The sequence below is a fragment of the Sinocyclocheilus anshuiensis genome, unplaced genomic scaffold (assembly GCF_001515605.1).
Source record: "Sinocyclocheilus anshuiensis isolate Anshui unplaced genomic scaffold, SAMN03320099.WGS_v1.1 scaffold1501, whole genome shotgun sequence".
In the NCBI taxonomy this organism is placed as follows: Eukaryota; Metazoa; Chordata; class Actinopteri; order Cypriniformes; family Cyprinidae; genus Sinocyclocheilus; species Sinocyclocheilus anshuiensis.
In genome coordinates this window covers 573,312-586,487 of record NW_015544287.1, presented here as the reverse complement: position 1 = coordinate 586,487, position 13,176 = coordinate 573,312, and the positions used below count along the sequence as shown (strand labels likewise).

Below are 13,176 nucleotides of genomic sequence, written 5' to 3'. Positions count from 1 at the left end.
TTATAATATTTTGTGACATTTTTGTAAGATTTTCTACTTGCGTCCGTGAAAAAATAGCTGTCAGAGCCATCCTTTCCTGATCTTCTCCCATTGTTTCCTGTCGCCTCCCATACTGTGTAATAATGGCAGAAAGGCTAAAAATAGAACTTAAAATCACAAAAAAGACTGTATTGCAGTAATGAGGATCACCACCGTATATTAATGACAATTTGGGTGTGAAATGTGCTTAATTATCTTTTGTAAAAATATACTATTTCTTTTTGTGGAAACTTTTTTCCCCATGAAATTTTGGTGCAAATCATATGTATAATTGCAAGAGTGTTGATTAAAACCATGAACTGGTTTCTTCTTCGCTCGTGTTAGATGTGAGAATGAACAAGCCCACAAGGACTTCAAAAAGGCAGTCGGAGCCATTCGGATTGTTTACAGCCCAGAGCAAAGCGAACTGGTTGTGTTGGTGAGTCCCAGTTAACCTCGGCACTTCTGAAAGGAGGTTTAATCAAGACAAAAGCTTAACCAACATTATGTTCCCCAAACACCACTAGTCCATGAGCGAAGCCACCGGCAAGCGCGTCTCGCTGCTGAGTGACATGCATTTACGCAGCATCCGCACCAAACTCCTGCTCATGTCCCGGAACGAGGAGGCCACCAAACATCTCGAGGTAAATGGCAACTGCCGCAATAATAATAACCATGCAGTGTGCAACTCAAAGTATTAAACCATGGTTGAAAATGAACTCTGACTTACAATTTCAAGCGTGCAAATCTTGGTGTGCATGTAGAGTACGAAGCAGTTGGCCTCGGCGTTTCAAGAGGAGTTCACTGTGAGAGAGGACCTCATGGGTCTCGCCATCGGGAGCCACGGCAGTAACATTCAGGAAGCCAGAAAGGTGCCAGGAGTGACCGCCATCGAGCTGGACGAGGAGACGCGAACCTTCAGGGTTTACGGAGAGGTGCGTCAGCTTTCTGTGCACACCGTCATTACATTATACAGGTGCTTTGTAATGGATACGATGTGTTCTTAAACCTTACATTACAGACTGCTGAGGCGGTACAGAAAGCAAGGATTTATCTAGAGTTTCTGGAAGATTCAGTGCAGATTCCTCGCAATCTTGTTGGTATGCATTCTTTTTTATTTTATCTTATTTTAGTTTTTGTTTTGAAACAAATTGTATAAAGCTTGAAGTTAATGTAAAATAATTTAGAGTGCACAAGTCTTATTTTAGAATTATTTATATACTATGTAGTATTTATTAATGCTTTTAATTAGCTTTATTTTCATATTTTCAGTTTTTGCTTTAATTCTAGTTTAAGTTTTACCAATTTTATGTATGCTTTTTTTGGCATTAATTAATTTTTATTTTTCAGGTTTAGTAATTTTAATATTTCAACAAACTTTTTCAGGTAGTTGCCAATGCAAAATTTCTAATATATATATATTTTTAAGTTTTTAATATATTTATATTTTACTTTATTATACTTTATTTCTATGACAGATTTTTTTTTTTTTAAGTTTTTGTTTCATTTAAGAGTCACAACATTTTAGTGCAACATGAAATTGTTCGCAACAGGAGAACTATTTATGTGATTTTGTATTTTATTTGATTTTTTTGGGAGGGGGGTAATTTTAGTAATTAGTAATTTTAATATTTCAACAAACTTAATTTGGTTTACGTTTTCTCATTTAAGTTTAATTTAAAGTTTACATTTCTAAAATAAGTTTAGTTTAATTTCTAAACAGGAGTTCACTCGCAAAACGTAACATTTTATAATATGAGGTGGGAATGCAATCATTTTGCAAGAGAGTGTAAATGATTTGTGAGGGATGCACAAAGTTTCTCAAGGTACACCGAATACCAACTTAGGGTCTGTTGAAATAGGGTCTGTTTTTTTTTAAATATCATGTTGACTTTAACTGGCAAAATTGTTAACAAATCATTTCTCTTTGTAGGGAAGGTTATTGGAAAAAATGGCAAGGTTATCCAGGAGATTGTGGATAAATCTGGTGTAGTGAGAGTGCGCATCGAAGGCGACAACGACAACAAACTCCCGCGACAGGAAGTAAGACACCTGAGAGTAGCAGAGAGGAGAAGCCAGATCAATATAAACACGTACAATAATGCATTTTTGTTCTTAGGGAATGGTGCCATTTACATTTGTTGGTACGAAGGAGAGTATCAGCAATGTACAGGTCCTACTGGAGTACCATATTGCTTATCTAAACGTGAGTATTTACAGTACAGCCGCAGCGATGACCGGCCGCTGATGTGTTGGAGAAACTCGAGCGCTTGTTCCCCCCCACCCGCCCCGCCGATAAGGACAAGAGGTCCGCCACTGAAGAGAGCATCACCCATATCAACCGCTCCTACTCCGGCAGGGGCCGCGGCCGCCGGGGGCCCGCATACACGTCTGGCTATGGTAGGGCTTCCATTTCTGGGTGAACCTCTAAATCACTCGAAAACACGTCCAGGTCATACTTCACCACATATGTGACCCTGGAGCACAAAACCAGTCTTAAGTCGCTGGGGGATATTTGTAGCAATAGCCAAAAATACATTGTATGGGACAAAATTATAGATTTTTCTTTTATGCCAAAAATCATTAGGATATTAAGTAAAGATCATGTTCCATGAAGATATTTTGTAAATTTCCTACCGTAAATATATCAAAACTTAATTTTTGATTAGTAATATGCATTGCTAAGAACTTCATTTGGACAACTTTAAAGATGATTTTCTCAATATTTTGATATTTTTGCACCCTCAGATTCCAGATTTTTAAATAGTTGTATCTCGACCAAATATTGTACTATCCTAACAAACCATACATCAATGGAGAGCTTATTTATTCAGCTTTCAGATGATGTATAAATCTAAATTTCACAAAATTGACCCTTATGAATGGTTTTGTGGTCCAGGGTCACATATTTGGAGGAAATTGTATTTTGCATGAATTAAATGAAACCTGTTTTGCAGGCAGTAACTCCGAGCACTCGTACGCCTCGGAGACCGACTCTGAGCGCAAGGAGGAGCTGAGCGACTGGTCCATGGCAGGAGAGGAGCCCGAGCACAGCCTCAGACAGCAGAGGGACAGCAGGAGGAGAGCGGGAGAGCGCCGGGGCCGCGGCAGAGGACCGTCCAGCTCCATTAGCTCAGGTATACTGGCCCCCTTCTGCCCTTCAGCAGCAACACACTTTATTCACCAGCACAGATTTTAGGGCTTCATGAAATCGGTTTTATTTTGTCCTAAAGTCGGTCTCTTTCTGGACTCCATTTTAATGGTTTAATTAAATCCGAAACCATGTCTAATCAAATAAATTCATTCAGCTTTAACATTTAATAATTTACTGATGTTTTAACAATATAAATTGAAATGCTAAATGAAATTAAATTTTTTGAGAAATTACCTGTTTTATTTATTTATGCATATTTTTTTTTTTTTATTCTTTTTCATGGTTCGATATGAATTTATTATCAGAAACAGTGGTAATCAAATGAACGTGTAAAACTTTGGTTGTTTTTTGGCACAACAGAGGTTTATTGTTTAAATTAAAACATGCATTAAAATTTGTGATGTTCCTTAATGTTAAAAAAAAAAAAAAAAGTATTGAGATGTTTTACTGTACAATAGTAATATATTTCTGTCTTTTATTTCTTCAAGGTAAACCAAACTTTTATTTTAGCGGGTTGTAGTAAAGGCTTTCCATCCGCATTTTCGGCATCAATTATAAGGCACTAAGATTTATGTTTTATGGAGGAGGAAAATGACACCATAAATGAAAAATTCCTTTGTGTTCCCTCGTTTTAGTTAAATTGTGGCTCTAAGAATAGTAAGACATGGCCATGACTTACATAAAAAGAGAGAACAAGTTATGTTGTGGTGACAGTTTAACTAAATTGCTGGAACATTTTAATAAAACATTTCCACAAATTAATAAGTTAAGGGAACGGACCTTTTTTTTTTTCTTCCATGTGATATACGTGGCTCTGTAATGTTTGAATATGTCTGAGTAGATTGAAACAATCCAATATACTACATACTCATCCAAAGCAGTATTTTAGTTTTTTTTTTTTTTTTTTTATAAAATATTTTTTTTAATTAAAATTAAATATTTCGAATTTAGTACTTGATAGCATCTGTATTTTAAAACCAAATTTACAAAACTATTAATAAATTCAAAAGTTTTGCACAGACAAGCACCTCTGAAAATGTTTACAAATCTAGTTGCTCTGTAATTAATTAATACATTTTTGTCCTTGCATGTTGCATTGCACAGTAAGTATTTATTTTAGTTCTTGTCTTTCGTGTCAGTCCTGAAAGATCCCGATGGAAACCCATATAGTCTGCTGGACGACACCGAGACTGATCAGACAGCGGACACAGATGCCAGTGAGTCCCAGATGAACAGCAGCCGTCGCAGGCGCTCCCGTCGTCGCCGCACAGATGAAGACCGCACAGTCATGGACGGCATGAGCGAGTCCGACAACACCTCCCTCAGTGAGAACGGTCTCGGTAAGCACATCAGTAGGAGGAGCTTCACTGCATCTTACTCAACCAAATCAAGTCAACTGCAATACATATACAAATTGCAAAACCAACAGTTGTTCGCAGTTTATTTAGAACCACACAATTATAAATAATACTACAGAAAAAAAGTACAAACTCTACAATCCACTTAAAAAGTGTCAATAGCCAACAGCTAGAATTTTCTGCAGGAACAAATTCTCTCCTCTTTTTTTTTTCTGTAAATATAAATGACTTTCTATTCATCAAAGAATTAAAAAAAGGTTGGTTTCCACAAAAATATTCAGCAGCACAACAGTTTTCAACATTGATAATAATCAGAAATGTTTCTTGAGCAGCAAATCAGCATATTAGAATGATTTCTGAAGATCATGTGACACTGAAGACTGGAGTAATGATGCTGAAAATACAGCTGCGCATCACAGGAATAAATTACATTTTAAAATAGATATTCACATAGATAACAGCTATTTTAAAATATACTATTTCACAATATTACTATATTACTGTATTTTTTTTTATTAAGTAAATGCAGTCTTGGTGAGCAGAAGAGACAAAAATCTTGAGAATCTTACAGGGCTTTTTGCTTACTTTTCTTTTGTGCTCCTAATTAAAAAAATTCAGATCATAACAAAAAGTAGCCTTCCCATTACGAGGTGATATTTGACTCCTTAAAGTGATTTACACGGGCATTTGTTTTTAATTTTACATTTGTGATGGCATTTTTTCTAACTTTATTTGTAAGTATGTCATCTTTTACGTAAAATTCAAAAATTTACATTTATAAGCTTTTTTCAAAATTTCCAATTAAAACAATAGAGTAAGAAGAATAAGTTAGCGATCAAATGAAATCAGTATTAACAAATTTCATTTCCACTACAGAAGCGGCACAGAAGAACACACACGTGGCACATAGGTATATTTACAGACGTTTAATGAGGCTGAGAGGTGGCATGATTGCAATTACATTCATAAATTCATGTTGAGATTGTTTTAAATGTACAATTTTGAATATTGAAATATTAAATTATTTAAATAACTGAAATGAAACTAAAACTGCCAGCAGGTGGCGGCAAGTCACTGATTTTATCACTGAATCATTCATTCAATTGATTCGTTCAAACGGCTGATTCATTCAGGAACGAAGCAAGTGATGAATAGGTGATTGAATCATTGACTCACTAGATTCGTTTAAAAACGCATGTACATTCATAAACGAAACACCGCTGTGTTTGCTCGGAGATGCGCAGAGGCTCAGCTGTGACTTTGTTTGAAACTATTTCCGTTGACGAAATAGAGCAAAATCAGGCAATAGTTTTGTAGTCGGACAATGCAAGTCACTTAATATTAACTTCTTGTTTATTGAACTGTTGTATTAAATCAATATCACATTTGAGAACTCCCTTAATAATCATTAATAGCTGTCACTCACTTCAGTTCATCGCGATCTTACAAAGTTCCATTATAATCAACGAAGCGCCCTACACTGCACAATGAATCTCGTATTTACACCCTGTCTACACTTTGTTATAATGAGAGGATTGGTGAGCTCGCAGAATTCGGCACTGAACAAAACCTGAGCAGTGAGTGGATTCTGATTAGCATTGTGTTCCAGGAATCAACAGATATGTCTGATACATTACTCAACGCTGCAAAAACACGTTGTAAATAGAAACCTTTGAAGCTCCCCTGAGCGCAAACACAGGTATCCTGATCGGGTCAGGTGCTCCTTAATACTTTTTCATATGACTTAGTTGCTAACATGACAAATTCCACAAATTGCAAGTTGCTCGAAAGGCTTTTTCCAAAACGGCTGTCAGTATTTAAGGTCTCCCGGTCTCTTGTAGATGATGCTGAAGCTAAACCCCAGCGGCGCAATCGTAGCCGCCGCCGCCGTTTCCAGCCTCCTGAGGAGAGGCAGCCAGGTACCGAGTTATGAATTAACACGGGCTTTGTGTTCAAGCGAGTGTTAATCCAAACTGCATGGCACTGACCGCCTGGAATAACATCAGGACTTCAAACTAAACCCACACGATCAAACAGCATCCTGTGGCAAACAAATGAAGTTTTCTCTTGAGGAAAGTTATTGTCAGCGGTTTGTTACATTTGTAACAGGCATCTTCATGAAATAACATCCCAAAATTGGATGGAACTTCTGAATTTGCACTGGTTTCACAATTGCAAATAACATTGTTTTTAATGCTGTAGGCATTGATCTGCATGGTTTATGTAAACACATGTCAGTCTTCTGCCTCAAAGGAGTGGTTTACCTACAGGATTGTGATATTAATTTACCGACTTAGCGCTTAACTTTTGGTCTGTTCCTCACGCAAAGCTATTTCACCCTCATTTTATAATTATAAAGCTCTTTTACTAATGAAATCGTGGATGTCTCTTGCAGTTACGGTGGCTGACTACATATCACGAGCTGAATCTGAGAGCAGACAGAGAAACCCAAGAGATCTGAGGAAGAACAAAAAGGACATGGTGACTCTATATTTCTTCTTTTATCCATCTCTGTGATAAGTTTTAAATTGAAGAACAGGGGTGCACAACATTTATGATATTTAATCAAAATGAGACATTTATTATAAAATATTTATATATATATGAATTGGATATTTTCCGGCCGATAATGGATATTTAATTGTTTCTGCTTATTAGTAAGTGATTGTGGCAAAGATGTACTATTTAACTCCTATTTTACAATTCATACATTTTGTTTTTTCTATAGCCGATTTGTATATTTATAAATGTTTTGTGCAGTGCATTATTTTGTGATCATGGTTATTATAGTTAACTAAAACAACAAAAAAAATTGTTACTTATAAATAAATATAAAATGTGTGTGTGTGTGTGTGTGTGTGTGTATATATATATATATATAATTCTTTCAATATTTTTTTTGCTTCAGTTTGTTGCCAAGACAACATTTCTCATTTTCAATGTTAACTTAATGTACTAAAACTAAATTAAAAATTAATAAAAAACTATAGACATATAAAAAAAAAAACACTAATAAAATGACAAAAGGAATATTTATAAATTTTTCGTGCAGTACTTTATCATGTTGTCATCAAGGTTAATTTAGTTAACTAAAACAAACAAACAAAAAGTTACTTATAATAAATTGTAACTAAAAATGTTTTTCATATTTATTTATATATATATATATATGTTTTGTTTCAGTTTGTTGCCAAGGCAGCATTTTTCATTTTGTTAACTTGATACTAACACTAAATTAATAATTAATGATAAAAAAACTATATAGACATATTAAAAATTAATAATAATAATAATAAAATGACAAAAACAGTCAAAATGGAATATACAAAAATAAAAACTAATTTAAAACAATTGTATTGAATTTAAAATAATAATAATAGTATCTCAATTATACCAAAGTAATGGCTGAATGAACTTGTAGCATACACAAACCATTTTATTTCAGTTTTTAACAAAGTGGTTTCGTTTCATAATATCGCTTATTTATCAGTTATCTACTGTAATGTGGCCTAAAATTGTATTATATGTTTTTTTTAATATTGGTGCATCTTTACTCTGAAGCTATGTAGACAGGCTTCCCTCAGTCATCAGAAACCTGTAAATATTTGCTGGGAAAGTCTTGAAAAATGTTGCTCAGCTTTAAAGTATTTCATTTTTTATAAACCCATCTTCAGTAATCACCACAAACAACTGGACTAGTCATGAAAACTCAAGGTGTTGTATTTAGATGAAAGCTGCGTGAAGAGCTCTGCTTGTAATCGCAGCTGTTTTGCGTCGTCCACAGGGTCAAGTGGAGTTCATATCGGAGCACAGCCCCGCTGAAGCCGTGAGCAACGGCTCCACCAAAGCAGACGATCAGAGCAGAGCACCACGAGCTTCCGCCGAGAAGACGCCCAAAGCCAAGCCAGCCGTCGTCAACGGAGTCTCCTAACCAGTTCGCTTCATTTCTCCAAACTCATAACCTTTACAATTTTACAATAGTGCTTGTACAAGCTTGCCAAAGATAGACGTACGGACTTCCACATTCTCGATTGCACTTTTCAGTTCCTTCACTATGGAACAGATAATTACAATGGAAAAAAAAAAAAAAGATTATGAGACGAAAAAAAACCCCGTTACGTCACACCTGTATTCCTGATTGGATGCTGTGCCTTCAGAGCGTAGTTTCAACATTTTGTTGGCTGGCTATAAAGCAAACAAACAGAATAAAAAAAACAACAATACTTTCTGTATTTCTGAATACAGAAAGACTCCCAGACATCCTTAGCTGCTTTTTGTTACGTTTTAATATGCAACCACTTCTTCACGAGGGGTTATGGGGAAAAAAGGATGTTTTGCACTGAATAGTCATTTCTTGACCTTTAGAATAATGTTAGTCTGGAAACTGGTCTGCTAACTGTCCATTTTAAATGCTGTATGCACAACACTTCCTGAATGATTGAATTGGGTTTCATCTTTTGCCTGTTGGGTTGTTGTAATGGTGGCAACCGAGACCGTTTCGCTAAAGGAGCCTTTTTTTTTGTTTTTGGTTTATTTATTTTAAAATGTACAGTATTTAAAATTAACAACGCAGTGGATTTTAACACTAAACTAACTGCCTGAACTTCTTAGCACGCAGATTACAAATTTGGACTACTGAAAGATCAATTTCCAGATGTTCTGTTCTGTAAACTACGTTCGTTAGTCCTTTTGTTTTGTTTTTTAAGATCATTCTGGTTGTTTGATGTGCAATATGTTTTGTATGCAGGTAGTTCATAAATAAACATTTGATCTTCCAGCCAACCTTTCATAGTTGGTGTATCAGGTGTTTTGGTCTTTCCTGTCCAAACAAGGCTTCTGAATCTTTCAGCTTTCCTTTGTGTAAAAGTGTGGTAACGTTTGACGTTATTTGGTGAATCTGAATGGGCGAAATCCAAACATTTCAACCATGTGGTGGGGAATTTTGCATGAGGGCAAAAGATTCTCCATGTAGATTTTGCAAAAATTGAAATGAATCTGATTTTTGCCACATTCAGCTGTGGTGTAAATTGATTCATTTTCATACAAAGGAGATCAGATCCAGATGACAACATGGTGTTTAATGATCATGTAAGAATTCAAGTGCATCAGAGAGGGCTCGTTCAAACATTTGATGAATATCTATTTCTTCATCTGTCCGTCAAGTAAATCTTTAGCCTCGTTGATTTTTGTCGCCAGATACGGGGATCCGCCTGCCGAAGAAACACAAACAACACCGACAGCTCAGAGGAACTCAGATCCTGCAGAGTTCTGTATGTTTTGCATTTTACGAAACATGAAGTCTCACCTCGGTCAGGATGGTTTAAAATCATCAGTTTTCTGTGTGCCTCTCTGATTTTGTTTTTGTTAGCGGTAGGACTAAACGAAAGAGAATGAAAACTTTTAAGAAATACACATGGGCCAAACTTTGTGTACAGTCCCTTTAATCATATTTAATATGGATTAAATTACCATCTACGTAAACATGTTTCTGACTCCGAAAGCAGAGTAAAGGCTCATTCACACCAAAGACGTTAACTATAGCAATAAATGTAAAGTTCAAATAATCCTAGAAGTATTATGCAATTATGATGAAATGAGTTCTATGAGAATAGTGAAGTCCTCACTACTGCCATAACATAAAGGCCTGTTCATACAGAACGAAAACTATAAACATTAACTATTAGCATCCACACCAATGGATTTTTAACATTTTCTTTATTATAAGGATGTGATGCATTGATGTTGTTTGCCGCTTTAAATGTTCGAGTGCTTTAAATCAGGATGGATTCTAATTGGCTGTCAATATTTTTATCGTTCAGCAGCTGGAAGAAGTCGTTCTGAAAATGATTCCATTGATATGTTTCATTATCGTTATAGTTACAGTGTGGACTTCACTATTCTCAAACTTTATAATATATTACCATTATTGCTATAGTTATCAGGGCAGACAACAACTGCAACGTGCTCTTATAATAAACAGGAAAAAAAAAATTGCATTCTGTGTGAACGGCCCCTAAGCAGATTTGAGAAAAGACTAAAATGTGGCATAACAGGATTGAATAAACACTCAAATTTCAACTATGTCAGCTGTACATATTAAATTAAATGAATGACCATTACTAATAACAACTACACTATAATATACTCTAAACTGTTGTGTAATGGTGGAACTAAACTTGGTGGAAATGTAAATGCTGTAAAGTAAGATTAAGTAAATGTGAAGTAACAGGGTTGAAGACACTAACATTTCTACTTTTTCAGTTGTACATATTTTCTGATTTCAAAATACGTTAAAACAAACACTATAATATTCTATATTGAGTAACAGGATGGAACTTAACAGTGAAAATGCTTTAGAAATATATGATGAAATGTGGTGTAACAGGGCTGAATACTCAAATTTATACCCCGTCAGTTGTACATATCCGATTATAAATTGATGACCATTATTAAAAGCAACTACTCTGTAATATATTCTACCCTGTCATGTAACAGGGTGGATCCTAACATGGTGGAAATGTACGTAATGTAAAGTAAAATAAGCAGACTTTAAAATAAATCATAAAAAGTGGAATAACGGTTGAAGAAACATTAAAATTTCTTCTTTGACAGCTGTACATATTCCTTGAATACAAATTAATGACTGTTATTAAAAACAACTACATCATAGTATACACTGTTGTAAGACCGGATGGAACCTGCGGTGGAAATGTAAATGATGTAAAGTAAGATTAAGCAGAGTTTAGATATAAATTACTAAATGTAGAATAACAGGGTTGAAGCAAGACTTAAATTTGTACTTTGACATTTGGACATGTTCCTTGAATACAAATAAATGACTTAAAATAAACTGCATCGTAATATACACTATTGTATAACAGGATGGAACATAACATTGTAGAAATGTAAATGCTTTTTGGAAATAATGAAATGTGACAGAGTTGAATACTCAAGATTTCTACTTTATCCCCTGATTACAATTACTGTCGTTAAAAACAACCGCACTGTAATATATTTTAGTGTTGTGTAACAGGATGGAACCTAACATGGTGGAAATGTAAATGACGTAAAGTAAGATTAAGCAGATTTTAGATATAAATTATGAAATGTGGAATAACATTTCACATGAAGCGTTATGTTTTATAGTGTGAAAATGACATATACTATGTTTAATAAACAGACTTTGAATGTATTTATATGGCAAATATCTATAAACATGAATTATTTGCTCAGGCTGTCAGTCTATAACAGCACTGAATGTCACTATCAGTTAGCAGCCATGTGCTAATGCTATCTGTTGCTTTTAATTTGCTTAATAAAAGCATCAAAAATCGCGTCACATTGGATTACAGTGAAAGAGGAAACACTTACCATTTTCTCTGCTAAGATCCTGTGTTGTGATTGTCTATAATCATAACTTTATTCATAACTGACTGCTAAATGTCATGCTCATGTGTTGTTGTTTTGGTGACTTCTGAACTTCAGAGTGAGAGCGACCTGCCGCCAAACGAGCCAGCACGTCGCGAAGCCCGAACTGACGTCGTAAATCGTCAAAAAGTCGAAAAGTTTTTTGTAGAGCTCCTTGGTCTCGTGCTGTGCTGAAATTTAAGGTAACCATAGTAACAGTGACTATCTGATGCTATTTATTAATGAAAAGCTGAGTTTGGAAACGGAAACCTATTTGTATAGAAACATATGTGTACACTTGCCTTAGTATGTCATTATTTTGACATATTTCCTCATAATCTTGACTCACAATTTAGACTTTTAATCTCACAATTATGGCCCTTTATGTAATAATTATGATTTAGCAAACCATAATAAATAGTATTTGTTTTATTTATGTAAAATTTACATTATTTACATTGTTTTTTTGTTGTCATAATTTTGACTTTTGCCATAATTGGCATAATGTGTCTTAATTGCCACTTTTTATCTCATAGCCATGACTCATAATTTCAACCTTTTATGTCTTAATTGACTTAGCATCTCATAATTATGACTTTATCTAATAATTTTGATTTATGTCATAGTTTTGACTTTTTATCATAATTATGACTTGGTATGTCACAGTTTTCACTTTTCTTATCTCATAATCATGACTCATATTTTCAGCGATTTATATCATAATTATGACTTAGTATCTCATAATTTTGACTTTTAATCTCATAATTCTGACTCCGATTTATGTCATAATTGCTGTTGTTGTCATAATGTTGACTTTTTGCCATATTTATGGATTAGTGTGTCATAATGTTCACTTTTTATCTCATAGTCATGGCTCATAATTTCAACCTTTTATGTCTTAATTGACTTAGAATCTCATCATTTTGACTTTTTATCTCATAATTTCGATTTATGTCATAATTTAGATTTTTTAAATCATAATTATGATTTGGTTCTTATCTCATAATCATGACTCATATTTTTGACAATTTATGTCATAATTATGACAGTATCTAATAATTTTGACTTTCGAATCTCATAATTCTGACTCCGATTTATGTCATAATTGCTGTTGTTGTCATAATGTTGACTTTTTGCCATATTTATGGATTAGTGTGTCATAATGTTCACTTTTTATCTCATAGTCATGGCTAATAACTTCGACCTTTAATATCATAATTATAATTTACCAAACCATTT

General features: G+C 34.4%; 1 protein-coding gene across 1 annotated transcript in view; it reads left to right on the top strand.

Moving 5' to 3' along the window:
- Positions 1-9,312, top strand: part of LOC107698037 (fragile X mental retardation syndrome-related protein 1-like) — a 14,141-nt gene extending 4,829 nt beyond the window's left edge. The window contains exons 6-17 of the mRNA XM_016498953.1: positions 364-457; positions 546-662; positions 783-953; positions 1,040-1,118; positions 1,952-2,061; positions 2,138-2,242; positions 2,277-2,418; positions 2,976-3,155; positions 4,312-4,512; positions 6,372-6,449; positions 6,926-7,011; positions 8,315-9,312. Coding sequence (XP_016354439.1) covers positions 364-457; positions 546-662; positions 783-953; positions 1,040-1,118; positions 1,952-2,061; positions 2,138-2,242; positions 2,277-2,418; positions 2,976-3,155; positions 4,312-4,512; positions 6,372-6,449; positions 6,926-7,011; positions 8,315-8,461 — 1,510 coding nt within the window. The 3' untranslated portion in view covers positions 8,462-9,312. The remainder of the gene's footprint in view (positions 1-363; positions 458-545; positions 663-782; positions 954-1,039; positions 1,119-1,951; positions 2,062-2,137; positions 2,243-2,276; positions 2,419-2,975; positions 3,156-4,311; positions 4,513-6,371; positions 6,450-6,925; positions 7,012-8,314) is intronic.
- Positions 9,313-13,176: the final 3,864 nt, after the last annotated feature.